This window comes from Stegostoma tigrinum, chromosome 30 (genome assembly GCF_030684315.1).
Source record: "Stegostoma tigrinum isolate sSteTig4 chromosome 30, sSteTig4.hap1, whole genome shotgun sequence".
Lineage (NCBI taxonomy): Eukaryota > Metazoa > Chordata > Chondrichthyes > Orectolobiformes > Stegostomatidae > Stegostoma > Stegostoma tigrinum.
Genome location: NC_081383.1, coordinates 25,638,944 through 25,656,560, shown reverse-complemented (window position 1 = coordinate 25,656,560; position 17,617 = coordinate 25,638,944). Strand labels below are relative to the sequence as shown.

Here is a 17,617-nt window from a genome sequence, read left to right as displayed (position 1 = left end):
TAAAGAGTGGCCAGGAGAACCCTCACAATATTAAGCTTTTTTTTAAAAACAGTACTCACTGTACAATTTCTCACTCTCATCTAATGTTAGCTATGCATACTGCTTAAGCAGCACAACTAACTAAGTAGCACCACCTCAGGGAGAAAATACAACATTATTCACAGCTTATACTAATTTTTAAATAATTGTTTCCATACTGTTTCAATGTCACTTCAGTGCTGTAAACTCAGGGAAAACACAACTAATAAAGAAGCCTCAAAAAATCCTTAAACTACCAGTTAATTTATGCTGTGAAGATTATTGAGTAAACCAAAACAGTATAAATGCAAGTCTCAGGTAATGTACTCATGGAAAATTATACAATTTTCTCCAAAGCAGAAATGTTTCATTCATGAACAGTTTTCTTCTCGTACTTAACTAGTATTAGACATCCGAATGTTTAAACAGTTTAAAAGTCTAATTTGTCTTCCAACAATTACAACTAGACCCATGTCTGCACAAATTCTTGCTACAATCACATGGGTAGCGGGTCTCTGCAGAACACTTTACATGGATAACCAGCCGAAATTGACATTTAGACCTGGTGACAGCTGAATGCAGCATACTTAATTGAGCACACCAGTCTCTTGTAGCAATAGGGCAAGCTTGTAAACATTTGTACTAATGTATGTTAATTAAATTGTATAGGCTTCCATAAAAATCAAACAGTGTGCATAAAAGAACACAAAATATCTGATAATTTAAGCATCTAATAATTTGCACAGAAATATACTTCAGAGATATTTAGAAAGTGCATCAGGTCAATAATTTACTGTTGGAAACAGGTTACTGGTCTCCAGCTCAAAATACCAACAGAGCAGTTCCTGATTCGAGCAATTAACTTAAAAGGTTTTTTTAAACATTCCATACGCATGCTACTAAACATTTTGAAGTACAAATTACTTCAGAAGAAAGTAATTTTGTATGTCTTCACCACACTCCACTACAATTATTTTTTTTGATCATACGTAAAATTTGTAACTGCTATTTCTCCTCCAAAATACATCTTTAGCTCTCACGAAAAGAAAATATTAATTTGATGAACTGAGCCAAAACTACCATGTTGCAGCAATTCAGTGTGTGAGTCACACGTAATAAAGGTTCAGATTTCTGACACAGTTCTAACCAAAATTTGTTAAAGCTGGAGTGGATTTTGTTTTTTTAAAATCATGATTTTTTTCATTTGTTTGAAAACCACAACATATAAAATAAATAGATTATAAGAAATTATTGCGATTTTAGTTGCCTGGTTGAGGCAAAAATCTCACTAGTTTTTACATTAGGCATGATGTTGCTGCAATCAGTGCAATACTTAGCTCCATATAGCTAATAATCCCATGCAATTGTGAAAGATGTGTAGAGTGGCATGTCTTTGCTGTTGTTGAGAACACTCTACAGCACTGGAAACATTTTGCCTAATACACAACTCTCATTATACATTTGCAATATTGAACACTGACATAATCAAACAAATTAGGGACCTTAAACCATATCCCAGAAGTGGCAACATCTTTTCCACATCCACCCAGTCATGACCCCCCTCAGGATCTTAGACCTTTCAATTATGTCACGTCATATTCTGCTAAACTCCAGCAGATACAAGCTGAGCCTTCCAGCTTGATCTCATTAGACAGTCTGCCCGACCCAAAACATCATCATTGAACTGCCTCCAAAGCATTTACATCCTTCTTTACATAAGTGACCAATTCAGTGCACAATACCCCAGGCATAGTCTCACCAGTGTTCTGTATAACTAAAACACAACCTCCTTAGGATTTGTTTAATTGCCCTTGTAATAAATGAAAACATTTTATTAGCTTTCCTAATTACTTGCTGCAGTATCTGCATATTAACACTTTGTGATTCTTGAAGGAGGGGACCCTTTTTAAAGGTGGCACACACTTCGGGGGTAACATGGTGGCTCCGTAGTTAGCCCTGCTGCCTCACAGCACCAAGGGCCTGGGTTCGATTCTGCCCTCAGGCGATGGTCTACATGGAGTTTGCACATTCTCCCTATGTCTGTGCAATTTTGCTCTGGGTGCTCTGGCTTCATCCCAAGTCCACAGACATGTGGCCCAGGTGGATTAGCCAGAGTAAATGTGGGATTACAGGGAAAGGATATGGGTGTGGGTGGGATATTCTTACGGGTTGGTGTGGACTCAAGGGGACAAATGGCCTGCCTCCATGGTAGGGATTCTATGATTCTCTCACGATTTAGATCATGTGCTTCTCTTTTAGTCTTCTTGTCAAAATGGAAAATTTCACATATTCTCACATTATACTTGATCTTTGCCCACGAACTTAACCTATAGCCCAAGCATCCTTATGTCATTGTCACAACTTAGTTTCCTAACTACCTTTGTGTCATCTGCAAGTTGGGCAATTGTACACTCTATCCCATCATCCAAGTCATTTATATAAATATAAATCATTTATATAAATTGGAAACAGTTGAAACTCCCAACACTTGTTAATCTCATCAATCTGAAAAAGATCTATTTATGCCTACACTCTGGACAGCTAACATGAATCAATCTCAATTCATGCCGACATGCTACCCTCAACACAGTGAAGAATGAGACGATAAAAGCTCAAGTATACACTAATACGCAAAATGGGGTTGGTAGTCTTCTGCTGCCACAGGAAATATTACTCGCGACAGTGCCCAGAACAGGCCGAATAACTGGGACCCAGAGCTCGAGGGGGTGGCACCAGTTTATTCAGGGCTGTTGTTTGGGGTGCTATTCTGGGACAGGTGGTTCCAATGTAATGACCTAAAGGTATTATCACAGGACTGTTAATCCAGAGACCCAGGTAATATCCTGGAGACCGGAGTTCGAATCCTGCCACGGCAGATGGTGGAATGTGAATTCAATGAATATCTGGAATTAAGCATCTAATAATGGCCATTGCCGATTCTTGGAAAAACCCATATGGTTCACTAATGTCTTTTAGGGAAGGTAACTGTTATCCTTACCTAGTCTGGCCTACACGGGACTCCAGACCCACAGCAATGTGGGTGACTCTTAACTGCCCTCTGGGCAATTAGGGATGGGCAATAAATGCTGCCTGGTCACCGACGCCCTCATCCCATGAATGAATAAAGAAGTGTGTGTGTGTGGGGGTGGGCAAGACAGTGCTCCACACTCTTTGTGTTGTAACAAAAGCAAGCATACATATTGTATTATTGCTTCTGGCATAGTACCTAGTGGAGACAGCATTGTCATGGATTGGCCCAGTAAATCAACACTTCAGGCACAGCACTTGGAAGGTATTAGACTGCAAAGGTCTCTTTATGACAACAGTTAACAGTACTCACCAGCACTGGGAGCCTGGCCATGGATTAGAGTTGGAGGTTTCAGCCGAAAGCCAACATTCTTTTCATCTAAAGTGAAAAGAAAACTATAAGTTTGCAAGTTATAAAGCAGCATATCAAAATAAACTCAGCTGCACAGCTAATTTACTCATCACGCAACGTGGAAGATTTACATTTAGATTTATGCAGGCCTAACCACTTCTTTGCAGAACTAGTACACTTGGCATTCTACAAAGGGCACAGCACCACAGGGTAGATAAAAATCCACATCTGGTGCATTGAACCTTTAGGCTTCACAAAGCTTTACGGAGGGGAACAAGTAAAGCACACAAGTGAGCCAAAAAAAGGGAAGTGCCATTGTTTGAATGTAGGATTTACCTGGTTCTGAGTCAGAGTTGCTGGCTGCTGCCTGGCAGAAACTCAATGGCATAAAGACATTATTCTTTGGAACTGGAAGGTAAAGAAACGACAGTGAGTATCAACAGATCACATCAATTTTAAGAATCCCTGAATTTGCAAACTACCAGCATTGACCCTTCTTTTCAATGCTTAGTAGAATTTTACACTCAAGGAAAAGGACTGCAGTGTCAATAACTCAGGCAAAGTGGTTACTGATCTGGGAAACATACTAATCCTGCAGTACACTGCTGTCTAAATCACCAAACGATGATGGAACATACTGAAGCTTTCGGATGAACTAGTAATCACTTATTGTCTAGCACATTTTAGAATGTCATTATTAGGCTAAAATATGACTAATTCAGGATGTGATTTTAAAATACACTTTAATCTTAGAATAGTAATGATATCGCTCATTTTGGTAAGAATCTGGCCTAGGAACTCTAAACAGGTGATCTGTTGAATAATTGGTAAAGTAGCTCATTTTAATTTAAACTGGTCATGTCTATCACACAGAAAGGTTAAACTTTAATAAGTGCAGGTTGTTAAAGATATCACTTAAAATATGTTGTATAAAATTCTTACAGTTTATGCAACAGAATAATGAGATTCTTAATCTCCTTTGTAAAGTTGAAAAACAAATTGGATTTTCAATTAGCCTGCTTATCAAAAATTTTCTTCTAACTGTACCTTTGAAAACAAATCTTAAAGTGACTTTATGATTCAATTAGAAAACAAGAAGTTACTGTAAATGATGATCGTGGCAATAACTGAGAATCCAGTTCTGAAGAAAATAAAGATGAAGGTTGAAAAAGAAATGTGGAACTTTCTGTACTTTAGGTAGTGGTCTTCTCATCCTCTAAACAAACTTCAAAGATATAGATATTGCCAAGTTCCTCAATCCACAGATCACAGATAATTAAAGAAGTCCTAACTCAGTTCATCTAATTGCCTTAAAAGTGCTGCCCATTCAGTAGGCAACGTGCCAGTCCTATAAAGAGTGGGCTGTTGCATAAGTATAAATGCAAGTGTGATGGTCTGTGACCCAGAAGCAGTAAATCAAGAAAATGTGTAATTACTTTAAACCACTTGGTGTTATTAAATGTTTCAAGCAGAGATTTCAATCAAAATCAATAAAATGAGTAATTTTTTAAAATAGTCATTACGACCTCACAGCTTTTGACCCGGAAGTGATGGCTACAAGAAGGAAGTTTAAAAATGCGGGCTGTGTGGCAGACAGAAAGAGAGAGAGAAAACAGACAGCCAGAGATAGTCAATAAGCCATGTCAGCGTGCTACATTTCTAAATATTTGCAGTGGCATAATCGACAGTGTTATGCGCCAAGAACTGAAAAGTCTAGTTTGGGTCAGTCTTTTTCAGCCAGCACAGACATGCCAAATGGTCTCCTTCTGTCCCATACATATGTTGTGTCTATAGTCAATCAAAAAGAAAATCTCAAAGTAAATTAGCAGAATCAATAATAATCTTGCTTAAATGGTGGCAAAAACAGTAAATTGAGTGCAGCATTGAACCTGGTAATTCATCACATTTTTGAGAGCGCAGTTACGCCTTGTCATTTTACTCACAAAAGTACAAGCTAAAGAATTGAAGAACGGATATATAAATTCTCCACTTTATAACTGCTGTATTGCAAGAAACATGAGTATATTCTATTTCTCCTATAATTCTATAAATGTCAGGCATTTCTCAGCAGGTAGCACTCTCCTCGATCAGACAGAAGGTTATGGTTTTAAGTTCCGCAGTTGACCCTTGAGCACAAATTCCAAGCTGATGCTTCAGTGCAATACCGGAAAGTGCTGTCTTTCCAATGAGATGCTAAAACTGAGTTCCTGTTTGCTGCCTTAGGTGGATGTAAAAGAACCCATGCCATTAACTCAACAGGCTAGAACTCTCCCAGATGTCCTAGTCAACATTCATCCCCAAGCAACAGAAGTAAAATGACTCCATTATTCTTCCACTCCTCATTCGACCATAACATGTTTCTGCTTTTGAATTTAGAGAGGATGTGTGTTGACAATTCTGTAAATATCCTGCTATTTACACTTCAAACCAGCGAAGAATTCATTCAGAGATAATGGGAACTGCAGATGCTGGAGAATTCCAAGATAATAAAATGTGAGGCTGGATGAACACAGCAGGCCAAGCAGCATCTCAGGAGCACAAAAGCTGACGTTTCGGGCCTAGACCCTTCATCAGAGAGAGGGATGAGGGGAGGGAACTGGAATAAATAGGGAGAGAGGGGGAGGCGGACCGAAGATGGAGAGAAAAGAAGATAGGTGGAGAGAGTATAGGTGGGGAGGTAGGGAGGGGATAGGTCAGTCCAGGGAAGACGGACAGGTCAAGGAGGTGGGATGAGGTTAGTAGGTAGCTGGGGGTGCGGCTTGGGGTGGGAGGAAGGGATGGGTGAGAGGAAGAACCGGTTAGGGAGGCAGAGACAGGTTAGACTGGTTTTGGGATGCAGTGGGTGGGGGGGGGGGGGGAGCTGGGCTGGTTGTGTGGTGCAGTGGGGGGAGGGGACGAACTGGGCTGGTTTAGGGATGCAGTAGGGGAAGGGGAGATTTTGAAACTGGTGAAGTCCACATTGATACCATATGGCTGCAGGGTTCCCAGGCGGAATATGAGTTGCTATTCCTGCAACCTTCGGGTGGCATCATTGTCGACGCCGACGGTACCCCGCCCACGGCCGACGCCGACGGTACCCCGCCCACGGCCGACGACCTCATCGCTCCGCCCACAACCTCCACAGCCAGCAACCCCAGAGGAGACAGCCACACTGAGCCCTGCCGCATCTTCACCATCCCCCCAGACCTCCCACTGACTGAGGACGAACGGTCAGTCCTTAGCAAGGGGCTCACCTTTGTCTCCCTACAACCACACATCAACGAATACCAGTCACGGTTGGACATAGAGCAGTTTTTCCGCCGTCTTCGCCTCCATGCCTACTTCTTCAACCGGGAACCTAACCCTCCTTCCACTGACCCCTTCACCCGCTTCCAACACAAGTCCTCCTCCTGGACACCTCCCCCAGGCCTCCTACCCTCCCTCGACCTCTTCATCTCCAACTGCTGTCGAGACATTAACCGCCTCAACCTCTCCACCCCTCTCACCTACTCCAACCTCTCCCCCGCAGAACGGGCAGCCCTCCGCTCCAACCCCAAGCTCACCATCAAACCCGCAGACAAGGGTGGCGCAGTGGTAGTATGGCGCACTGACCTCTACATCGCCGAGGCCAGACGCCAACTCTCCGACACCACCTCCTACCGCCTCCTCGATCATGACCCCACACCCGAGCACCAAACCATCATCTCCAACACCATTCACGACCTCATCACTTCAGGGGACCTCCCACCCACAGCCTCCAACCTCATTGTTCCCCATACCCGCACGGCCCGTTTCTATCTCCTTCCCAAAATCCACAAACCTGTATGCCCTGGTCGACCCATCGTCTCAGCCTGCTCCTGCCCCACCGAACTCATCTCCACCTATCTGGACTCCATTTTCTCCCCTTTGGTCCAGGAACTCCCCACCTACGTCCGTGACACCACCCACGCCCTCCACCTCCTCCAGGACTTCCAATTCCCTGGCCCCCAACACCTCATTCACCATGGACGTCCAGTCCCTGTACACCTGCATTCCGCATGGAGATGGCCTCAAGGCCCTCCGCTTCTTCCTGTCCCACAGGCCCGACCAGGCCCCCTCCACCGACACTCTCATCCGCCTAGCTGAACTCGTCCTCACACTCAACAACTTCTCTTTTGACTCCTCCCACTTCCTACAGACTAAGGGGGTGTCCATGGGCACCCGCATGGGCCCCAGCTATGCCTGCCTCTTTGTAGGTTACGTGGAACAGTCCCTCTTCCACACCTACACAGGCCCCAAACCCCACCTCTTCCTCCGGTACATTGATGACTGTATCGGCGCCGCCTCTTGCTCCCCAGAGGAGCTCGAACAGTTCATCCACTTCACCAACACCTTCCACCCCAACCTTAAGTTCACCTGGGCCATCTCCAGCACATCCCACACCTTCCTGGACCTCTCAGTCTCCATCTCAGGCAACTAGCTTGTAACTGATGTCCATTTCAAGCCCACCGACTCCCACAGCTACCTAGAATACACCTCCTCCCACCCACCCTCCTGCAAAAATTCCATCCCCTATTCCCAATTCCTCCGCCTCCGCCGCATCTGCTCCCACGATAAGACATTCCACTCCCGCACATCCCAGATGTCCAACTTCTTTAAGGACCGCAACTTTCCCCCCACAGTGATCGAGAACGCCCTTGACCGCGTCTCCCGTATTTCCCGCAACACATCCCTCACACCCCGCCCCCGCCACAACCGCCCTAAGAGGATCCCCCTCGTTCTCACACACCACCCTACCAACCTCCGGATACAACGCATCATCCTCCGACGCTTCCGCCATTTACAATCCGACCCCACCACCCAAGACATTTTTCCATCCCCTCCCCTGTCTGCTTTCCGGAGAGACCACTCTCTCCGTGACTCCCTTGTTCGCTCCACACTGCCCTCCAACCCCACCACACCCGGCACCTTCCCCTGCAACCGCAGGAAATGCTACACTTGTCCCCACACCTCCTCCCTCACCCCTATCCCAGGCCCCAAGATGACATTCCACATCAAGCAGAGGTTCACCTGCACATCTGCCAATGTGGTATACTGCATCCACTGTACCCGGTGCGGCTTCCTCTACATTGGGGAAACCAAGCGGAGGCTTGGGGACCGCTTTGCAGAACACCTCCGCTCAGTTCGCAACAAACAACTGCACCTCCCAGTCGCAAACTATTTCCACTCCCCCTCCCATTCTTTAGATGACATGTCCATCATGGGCCTCCTGCACTGCCACAATGATGCCACCCGAAGGTTGCAGGAACAGCAACTCATATTCCGCCTGGGAACCCTGCAGCCATATGGTATCAATGTGGACTTCACCAGTTTCAAAATCTCCCCTTCCCCTACTGCATCCCTAAACCAGCCCAGTTCGTCCCCTCCCCCCACTGCACCACACAACCAGCCCAGCTCTTCCCCCCCCACCCACTGCATCCCAAAACCAGTCTAACCTGTCTCTGCCTCCCTAACCGGTTCTTCCTCTCACCCATCCCTTCCTCCCACCCCAAGCCGCACCCCCAGCTACCTACTAACCTCATCCCACCTCCTTGACCTGTCCGTCTTCCCTGGACTGACCTATCCCCTCCCTACCTCCCCACCTATACTCTCTCCACCTATCTTCTTTTCTCTCCATCTTCGGTCCGCCTCCCCCTCTCTCCCTATTTATTCCAGTTCCCTCCCCTCATCCCTCTCTCTGATGAAGGGTCTAGGCCCGAAACGTCAGCTTTTGTGCTCCTGAGATGCTGCTTGGCCCGCTGTGTTCATCCAGCCTCACATTTTATTATCGGAGAATTCATTCGCTAAGTTTTCCTTATGTTAAATAAAAATAACTTTTTAAAAAAAATCTAACTTCTCAAGCTAAAAAACACTAGGTAATGTGACACTATTTACACAGACATTCACAGCTACAATCGAACAAAACGATCTTGTTGTATTGAAGGTGCAACATCAAGGTGTAGAAACTGATGACATCCTCAGAACTATATCAAAGAAACAATGATTAGTAATAATCGAGCAGGAAGCTAGTTCAGGAAATAAATACTAGTGCCAAATTTCTTCTCAGGAAGAAGCTGATAAAGGAAGCAAACTAGGCGTTATGTACACAGTGAACGAATTAGGGAAATTGCAATATTTCACAACAAACTTTTCCAGCAAGATGCAAATGTTCCCTCATTTGACAAGTACATTATCTACCATATGCATGGATTCAAAGGTTTGCTCAAACACAAACTGGCTGCTATTAAATACAGACTAGGTGAGAACCAGATCTTCCAAATCAAAATGTTTGAAAAACTACTAAAAGAATCAAATATGTCACAACACCAAAGTAGACTCAAGGGCCTGCAAAAAATTCCTTGCAGTCCAACTAACGAAGAATGTGTTTGTTTAACTTCAACGAACTAGTAATCAGAGATAAAAAGAAAGCAACGTTTCAGCATTTGTTCACTCACATGGAAAAGAACATACCTGGCTGTGAAGGTGGGAACACCTGTGTGAAAGAAGATGATCTCTCTCTTTTCACAGGTGGAGGATAGTTACCATCTTCTCTGTCAGAATCTGAAGTAAATTTATGACATAAGAATAATGATGTTTAAAAGTTTGAACTGAGTACCTAGCTGTAAGAGCAACTTATTTTAAACAGCTGTAATACTTCATCTTGCAGCCAGAAATTTACATGTAAGCTACAAACACCCCAAAATTGGCCTCAATAATTTCCAGTGAAGGACAATTGCCTAGATGTACCTGTTTAGCCCACTTTCCAGAAAGTGCTCAGCAATGACTTCACAAAACAGTCCACATTTAAAAAAAGCTCCATCTTAGCAACTAAATATCAACAATGTTTCAGCGTACCTATAAATAAGAGGATTCTTAAACAAGTACATAACAGAATATTCATTGACAGATCACACCCACCTTCTGCATCTTCAGGACTTGAGGCATCTACTGGCCTCTAAAATAAGAAATATAAAAGCCCGTTACTTTATGTCAATTGTCACAGTTGAAAAAAAAACTTTTCCTGTCACATTCAATATTTGATAGCACTGACACAGAATCACAGAATCCCTACAGTGTGGAAACAGGCCCTTCGGCCCAATAAGTCCACACCAAACCTCAGAACATCCCACCCAGACCCATTCCCCATAACCCAACTAATTGACACCTCCCTGAACACTCGGGGCAATTTAGCATGGCCAATCCACCTAACCTGCACATCTTTGGGCTGTGGGAGGAAACTGGAGCACCTGGAGGAAACCCACGCAGACACGGGGAGAATGTGCAAATATGCATAGACAGACACACAGTCAGTTGCCCGAGGCTGGAATCGAACCTGGGTCCCTGGTGCTGTGAGACAGCAGTGCTAACCACTGTGCTAAATTGAAAATCAAGAGGCAATCATTTAAGACTAAGTATGAAAGCCAAAGATCTAGCAGTGAAGCAATAATTATTCTTTTGTGGCAAGACTTAAAACTTACTGCAGTTTCCAAATAATATTTTTCGTATTTCTTTAAAAGGTCCGTAAGTGGGCAAAAACGTGGTAGTTGAAGTGTAATGTGCATAAATCTGAGATTATCCACTTTCGTAGCAAAAACAGGCAGGCAGATTATCTGAATGATGACAGACTGGTGCAAAAGGAAAGGTGCAACAAGTCCTGGGTGTTCTTATACACCAGTCACTGAATGCAAGCAAGAAGGTGCAGCAGACGGGGAAAAAGACAAATGGTATGATGGCCTTCATAATGAGAGAATTCACATGCAGGAGCATGGATTCTTGCTGCAACTGTACAGGATACTTTTAACCTCACACTTGCAGTAGCACGTGCAGTTTTGGTCTCCTTTTTGAGAAAGAATGTTCTATTTATTCAGAGTGTGCAAAGAAGGTTTACTAGGCTGATTCCTGGGATTGCAGGTCTAAGCATGGGGAAAGACTAGATCGGTTAGGACTGTAATCACCAGAATACTGAAGAATGAGGGAGCTCTCAGAGGAACCCATAAAATTCTAACAGGATTAGACAGGATAGATACAGGAAGGATTTTTTCAATGACCACTGTGTGCAGGGCCAGGGGTCACAATCGAAGGATAAGGGGTAGTCTATTTAAGACAGAGATGAGGAGGAAATTCCTTCACCTAGAGAATGGTAAGCCTGTGGAATTCTCTGCCACAGTAAAGTGTTGAGGCCAAAGCACTGAAGACTTTCAAAAATGATGTAGATACAGCTCTTAGGGCTAAAGGGATCAAAGGGTATAGGGAGAGAACATGACAGAGCTGGCTCGAAGGGATAAATGGACTACTCCTGTTCCCGTATTCTATGTCTCTCTAAATAGAAAAGGTAACAGCAAGTTACCATTTTGGAGACTGTAACCATAAAACAAACACATTTAGCACTACTATAGAAAAGTAGATCGATAGAACAGGCATATTTTTTTTAATTGAGTGAAGCGCCTTGGGGGATGGTTGGGAGAGAGAAGAGAGAGAGAGAGAGTGTGTGTGTGTGTGGGGGGGGGGGGGAGAGAGGGGGAGAGGGAGAGAGAGAAAGATCCTTTATTTGGGATGTTTTTACTGTTAAAGTTGTAGTATAAATCTCTTGCAGTTTATGCAAGGAAATCATGAGATTCTAAATTGCTTTGGAAAGTTGAACGGAAAGGGAAAGAAAAACAGGGGGATCCATTTAATATCAGCCATTAGTTGCAAATATAGCTATCGCAACGTTTGCGAGTTCCTTACTGGGTCACCTGTCTCTCTGGTGGATAATCTGTAGATTTGCAGTTTGCCTTCAGTACCACTGAACTGAAATGAATGAATTGAATCTTCAGCATTAAAAGTTTACGGAGGCAGAACATGAGAGCCAGAGTGACACAACAGGTGCAAGTGTGCATTTACAGATGGATCACAGTGCCACTCAAAAAAGTAAATTAGGAAAGCAAAGGGGGAGATAAGAAAAAATACTGACAGATAAAAATCAAAGAAAACCCAAAATGTTTCTTCAGTATACTAGAAGTGAGAGAATATCTAAGGAGATGGCAGGTACTGGATGTAAGTTTGCTCGCTGAGCTGGAAGGTTAGTTTTCAGACATTTCGTCACCATTCTAGGTAACATCATCAGTGAGCCTCCAATGAAGCGCTGGTGTTACGTCCCGCTTTCTATTTATCTGTTTAGGTTTCCTTGGGTTGGTGATGTCATTTCCTGCGTTGGTGATGTCATTTTCTGTACTTTTTCACAGGGGATGGTAGATTGGCTCCAAATCAATGTGTTTGTTCATGGACTTCGGTTGGAATGCCATGCTTCTAGGAATTCTCGTGCGTGTCTGTGTTTGGCTTGTCCCAGGATGGATGTGTTGTCCCAATCAAAGTGGTGTCCTTCCTCATCTGTATGTAAGGATACGAGTGATAGTGGGTCATGTCGTTTTGTGGCTAGTTGATGTTCATGTATCCTGGTGGCTAGCTTTCTATCCATCATCCATCCTAGGACAAGCCAAACAGAGACACGCACGAGAATTCCTAGAAGCATGGCATTCTAACCGGAACTCCATCGACAAACACACTGGCTCCAAATCAATCTACCATCCCCTGAGAAAAAGAACAGGAAATGACATCACCAACTCAAGGAAACCTAAACAGATAAATAGAAAGCGGGACACAACACCAGCGCTTCGTCGGAGACTCACTGATAATGTTACCTAGAATGGTGACAAAACGTCTGAAAACTAACCTTCTAGCTCAGCGAGCAAACTCACATCCAGAACCTCAACCTGAGCTACAAATCTTCTCAAAACTCAATGGCAGGTACTATTAGAAATGTACCAGAGAACGTATAAGCGCAGAAGATGTGAGCTGGATTCTTAAAGAGCACCTGGACTCTACGTTCACAAAAGGAGAAGCATAATGCAAGAGGAAGTACTGAAGAACTGACATCCTTCAAGGAAGATAAATCACTGGAGCTGGATGGAATGCTTCCTGTGCCATTAAAAAAGGCCAGGAAAAAAAAAAATGGATGCTCTGAAGATTATTTTCGAATTTCACTAAATACACGCAAGTTCTGAGGAAGGGTCACTGGACCCGACACGTTAACTCTGACTTCTCTTCACAGATGCTGCCAGACCTGCTGAGCTTTTACAGCAATTTCTGTTTTTGTTTCTATTTCCAGCATCTGAAATTCTTTTATAGTTTTATTTAAATTCAAAATTGGTTCAGCAACAGTAAACAAATGGAAGTGGCCAATGGCTGTTTTTATGAATGGAAAGCCATTTCTTGCTGACTATTTTATATATATTAATGATTTGCACTGAAATATAATAGCCATAATTCGGAAATATGCCGGTGAAACAAAAATTGGCCATGTTATTGATAGTGAACAGATTTAGCTGTCAACTCCAGAATTATATCAATGGTGAGGTCAAGTGGGTGGAAAATTAGCAAATGGAATTTAATCTAGAGAAGTGCAAAGTAATGCACTTGGGGAGGGCAAACAATGCTAGTTAACATAAGAAAATACAAACTAGGAATAGGAGTAGGCAATTCCAATTGTCAAGCCTGCTCCACCATTTGATACGATCATGGTTGATCTCAGCTCAGATTTAACGTGATTTTCCTGCCCATTTTCCCCAAGCTCTTCGACCCTAAATTATGAAAATTTGTCTTATCTCCTCTATCAATTGAGGTGTTACTTAAGGTGTGCGGAAGTATGATGGGCCTAGACGTGGTGGAGAGGAAAGACTGGACCTCTCTATTGGTGACATCAATTACCAGAGGATGCAGATTTAAAATGATTGGTAGAGTACTGGAGGGAATAGGAGGAAAACGTTTTCACCTGGAGGATAGTGGATGCTTGGAATTTGCTACACAGTTTGGTGGTGGAAGCAGAAGCCCTCAACTTACTAAAAGCATTTAAAGCACTTTAAGCTGTAAGGCTATGGATCAGGTGCTGGAAGATGGAAATAAAACAGGTGATTACATTTAGGTTCTCTCTAAGTTGATAGAGTCACAATGGACTGAATGGTCTGTTGTTATACTGTAACTTTTCTGTGATTCCTTGAAACAGTGGCACAAGCACATTTCACAGAAATTTTCAAAAGGCACCTGAACATGTATTGAAGAGTACTAATTTACTGGGTTATGAGGTAAATGTTGGTGTGTGAAACTATATCCCCAGTTCCTCCCAACACCAGCACTTGTACATCATACCTCCTTCTATGCTGCAAGATTCAATGTATTTGGAGTCAATGCTAAGGGTTATTCTAAAATAGCCAACCATAAAAAACTACTGATTTGGAAACAGACCACAATGTTAATTAGAATAAAGGCAGCAAATGAAGAGTACAATTTAGAAAAGTCCATATTCCCACAGCATGTTTCTTTTTAAAACATTCCACACTTTTTACACCCAGGTGATCACTCTTTCCTGGGACATGGGTGTCACTAACAAGGCCAACATTTGTTGCTCATCCTTACTTGCTCTTGACTGAGTTATTTGCTTGGCCATTTTAACAGAAGAGAGAGTCGTTCATGTTGCAGTGGATCTGCATCACATGTAGGCAAAACCAGGTCATAATGGCCAATTTCCTATCCAATATGGCATTAAGTAACAATGATATTTGTCATGGTGACTATTATTCAGACTGATTTTATAATTCTCGGTTTACGGATGAAATAAATTTAATTTACACAAACTACAATGGTGAGATTTGAACTCCGGTCTACACAGCTATAGCTAGAACTGGATTTCTAGGCCAATGGGAGTTCCTCCACTCTCTGCCTGAAGACATTTCTAACCAATCCCAAAGTTGCCCTTCATCAGTTTCAACTCACAAAAGGGGACAGTTGACCTGCAATGACAACAAAGCTCTAATGATCTATGCCAATTCAGATATACTTTTCATAATCCAGAGGCAAATATCAGAAACCCCAAAAATGTCACTTGTTACGGTCCCAGAAATACGGTGGAAAGGCTCTAGTGGCAAGCACAGGTTATGCGAATTAATTACTTAATTTGGTAAATTTATAACATTATTGGAAGTCAGTCTTCCAAAACAAAGCTTCACTACTTTCCTACCCTCCTCCTCACCCAAGCAGTAAATGGTCAAATGTAGCACTGCCAACTTCTAACACCACAATAATATTCCTACTTGCACTCAACCTGATCTTTCCTTTGTAAATTATGATGTGGAGATGCTGGTGTTGATCTGGGTGAACAAGGTCAAAAATCACAACACCATGATACAGTCCAACAGGTTTATTTGAAAACACCAGCTGTCAGAGTCTTGTTCCTTCTTCAGGTGTTGGTGAGAGGTGGCACAGGATAGAGAATTTATAAATGAAAGATCAAAGGGTCACAGAACAGATATGAATGTATTGAACAAACCTAAGATGGCTATTAACTGTTTAAACAGCCATCTTAGGTTTGTTCAATACATTTGCATCAGTTGTACTCGCACCTAAAATGCATTGTCTGACCTGAGATGTCACCTCCGGTATACTGATAAGACCTTCAGTTATCTCAGAACAGTGACTCAAAAGAAATTCCCGGATTTGCATGTTAATCAAGCGAAACCTCCATCTCCTTTCTAAATGATTAAAGACCCAACAGCCACCTTGGATTAGTTCAATATATTTGTATCTGTTCTACGACAGTTAGATCTTTTGCTTATAAATTCTATGTCTGATGCTGCTCACTCACTCCCTCACTAACATCTGAAGGAGGAGTGAGACTCCAAAAGCTTGTATGTTCAAATAAACCTATTGGACTTTAACATGGTGTCATGTAATTTTTAACTGTAAATTATATAGATCATAGCCTGTAATGTATACTCAATAGCTACTTTACAATTATCTAAGAAATAACACAACACTGAACTAAAAATTTATGCATAAATATATGTGGCAATGGAATTTAAAGGAACCCTGACATGAAAAGCAAACATTTAATGAACTAATCATCACAGATCACATAAAAATAAAGATAAATAAATCTGCATTGGTGAAATACTCAGCATTGTCTGAAATGCAAAGAAACAATGAAAAGACAAAAATTCTATAAGCAAATGCAAAAAAGCACATAAACCAGCATACGTTGATAACTAACTGAGTGCTAAGCATTTAATAGAACAGAAGAGGATGATGATAATGAGGATCAATGTCAGAGGGACAAGGGGAAAGATATACATGACATCAACTGAACGGAAAGAAGCAGTGAGCAATGAAATTAAAAAGCAGAAACTGGAACTAATTGTTGGTGAGGACAAATGAAGTTTACAAAAGGCAATGCCACATTTTTCATAGAATCCCACATACAGTACATAAAACTTTATCGGTGTGTATATGGGAAACTGCCTTACTTTTAACAGTCATGGCAACAACTTATAAGTGCAGGGAGGTTACGTTGGAGGTGCACAAAACTTTAGTTACGCCATAACTGGAATACTATATGAAGTCCTGGCCACCATACTACAGGAAGGATGTGATTACACTAGAGGGAGTGCAGAGGAGATACGGGGTTGAATGGGTTAAAGCATTTTAGCTATGAAAGAGTCCGGACAGGCTTAGTTATTTTTCTCAGCGCAGAGAAAGTTGAGGGTGGACGTGATTAATATATGTAAGATTATGAGCAGCATGGACCAGAAGCAGCTGTTCCCTTAGTTGAAGGGTCAATAATAAGGCGGCACAGTTTTAAGGTGATGTACAGGAGGTCTAGAGGGGATTTGCGGAAAAATCTTTTCAACCAGAGGGTGGTGGAAATCTGAAATGCATGGACTTGGGGGGCAGTAGAGGCAGGAAACCTCACAACCTTTAACAGGTATATGAATGAGCACAAGAAATGTTAAAAATATTCATGGCTATGGGGCAAACTGAAAATCACAGTTAGTGTCGGTAGGTTGGCACAGACCCAATGAGCTGAGGGGCGCCTTTTATGTTGTATGACTCAATGAATCACTGAACAGTTGCAGCACATTAGAATCCTCTGATTTGTTACATCCAGCAGGCTCTCTGCAAGAGCAATTTTGCTGATCCAATGCCTTTGATTGTACCCCTACAATCCTCCACTCTTCAGGGAATTGATTAAATTCCCTTGGAAAGCCATGATTGCATTTGCCTCCACCCCCTTACCAGGCTGTAACCATTCACTGCATACAGGAAAAATTCTTGCTCATATGATCTTCCTGCTCACTTTAAATCTGTGTTTTCTGGTTCTCTATCTACTCTTCATTTTTGGAACAACTCTATCAA

At 42.6% G+C, this 17,617-nt stretch overlaps 1 protein-coding gene across 2 annotated transcripts in view; it reads right to left on the bottom strand.

Moving 5' to 3' along the window:
- LOC125465925 (ran-binding protein 3) overlaps positions 1–17,617 on the bottom strand; it is a 92,387-nt gene that overhangs the window by 50,603 nt on the left and 24,167 nt on the right. For both annotated transcript variants that reach the window (XM_048559931.2, XM_048559932.2), the window contains exons 4-7: positions 10,313–10,349; positions 9,866–9,955; positions 3,734–3,805; positions 3,359–3,424 (exon numbers count right to left, since the gene is read on the bottom strand). In XM_048559931.2, the coding sequence (XP_048415888.1) occupies positions 3,359–3,424; positions 3,734–3,805; positions 9,866–9,955; positions 10,313–10,349 (265 nt within the window). The remainder of the gene's footprint in view (positions 1–3,358; positions 3,425–3,733; positions 3,806–9,865; positions 9,956–10,312; positions 10,350–17,617) is intronic.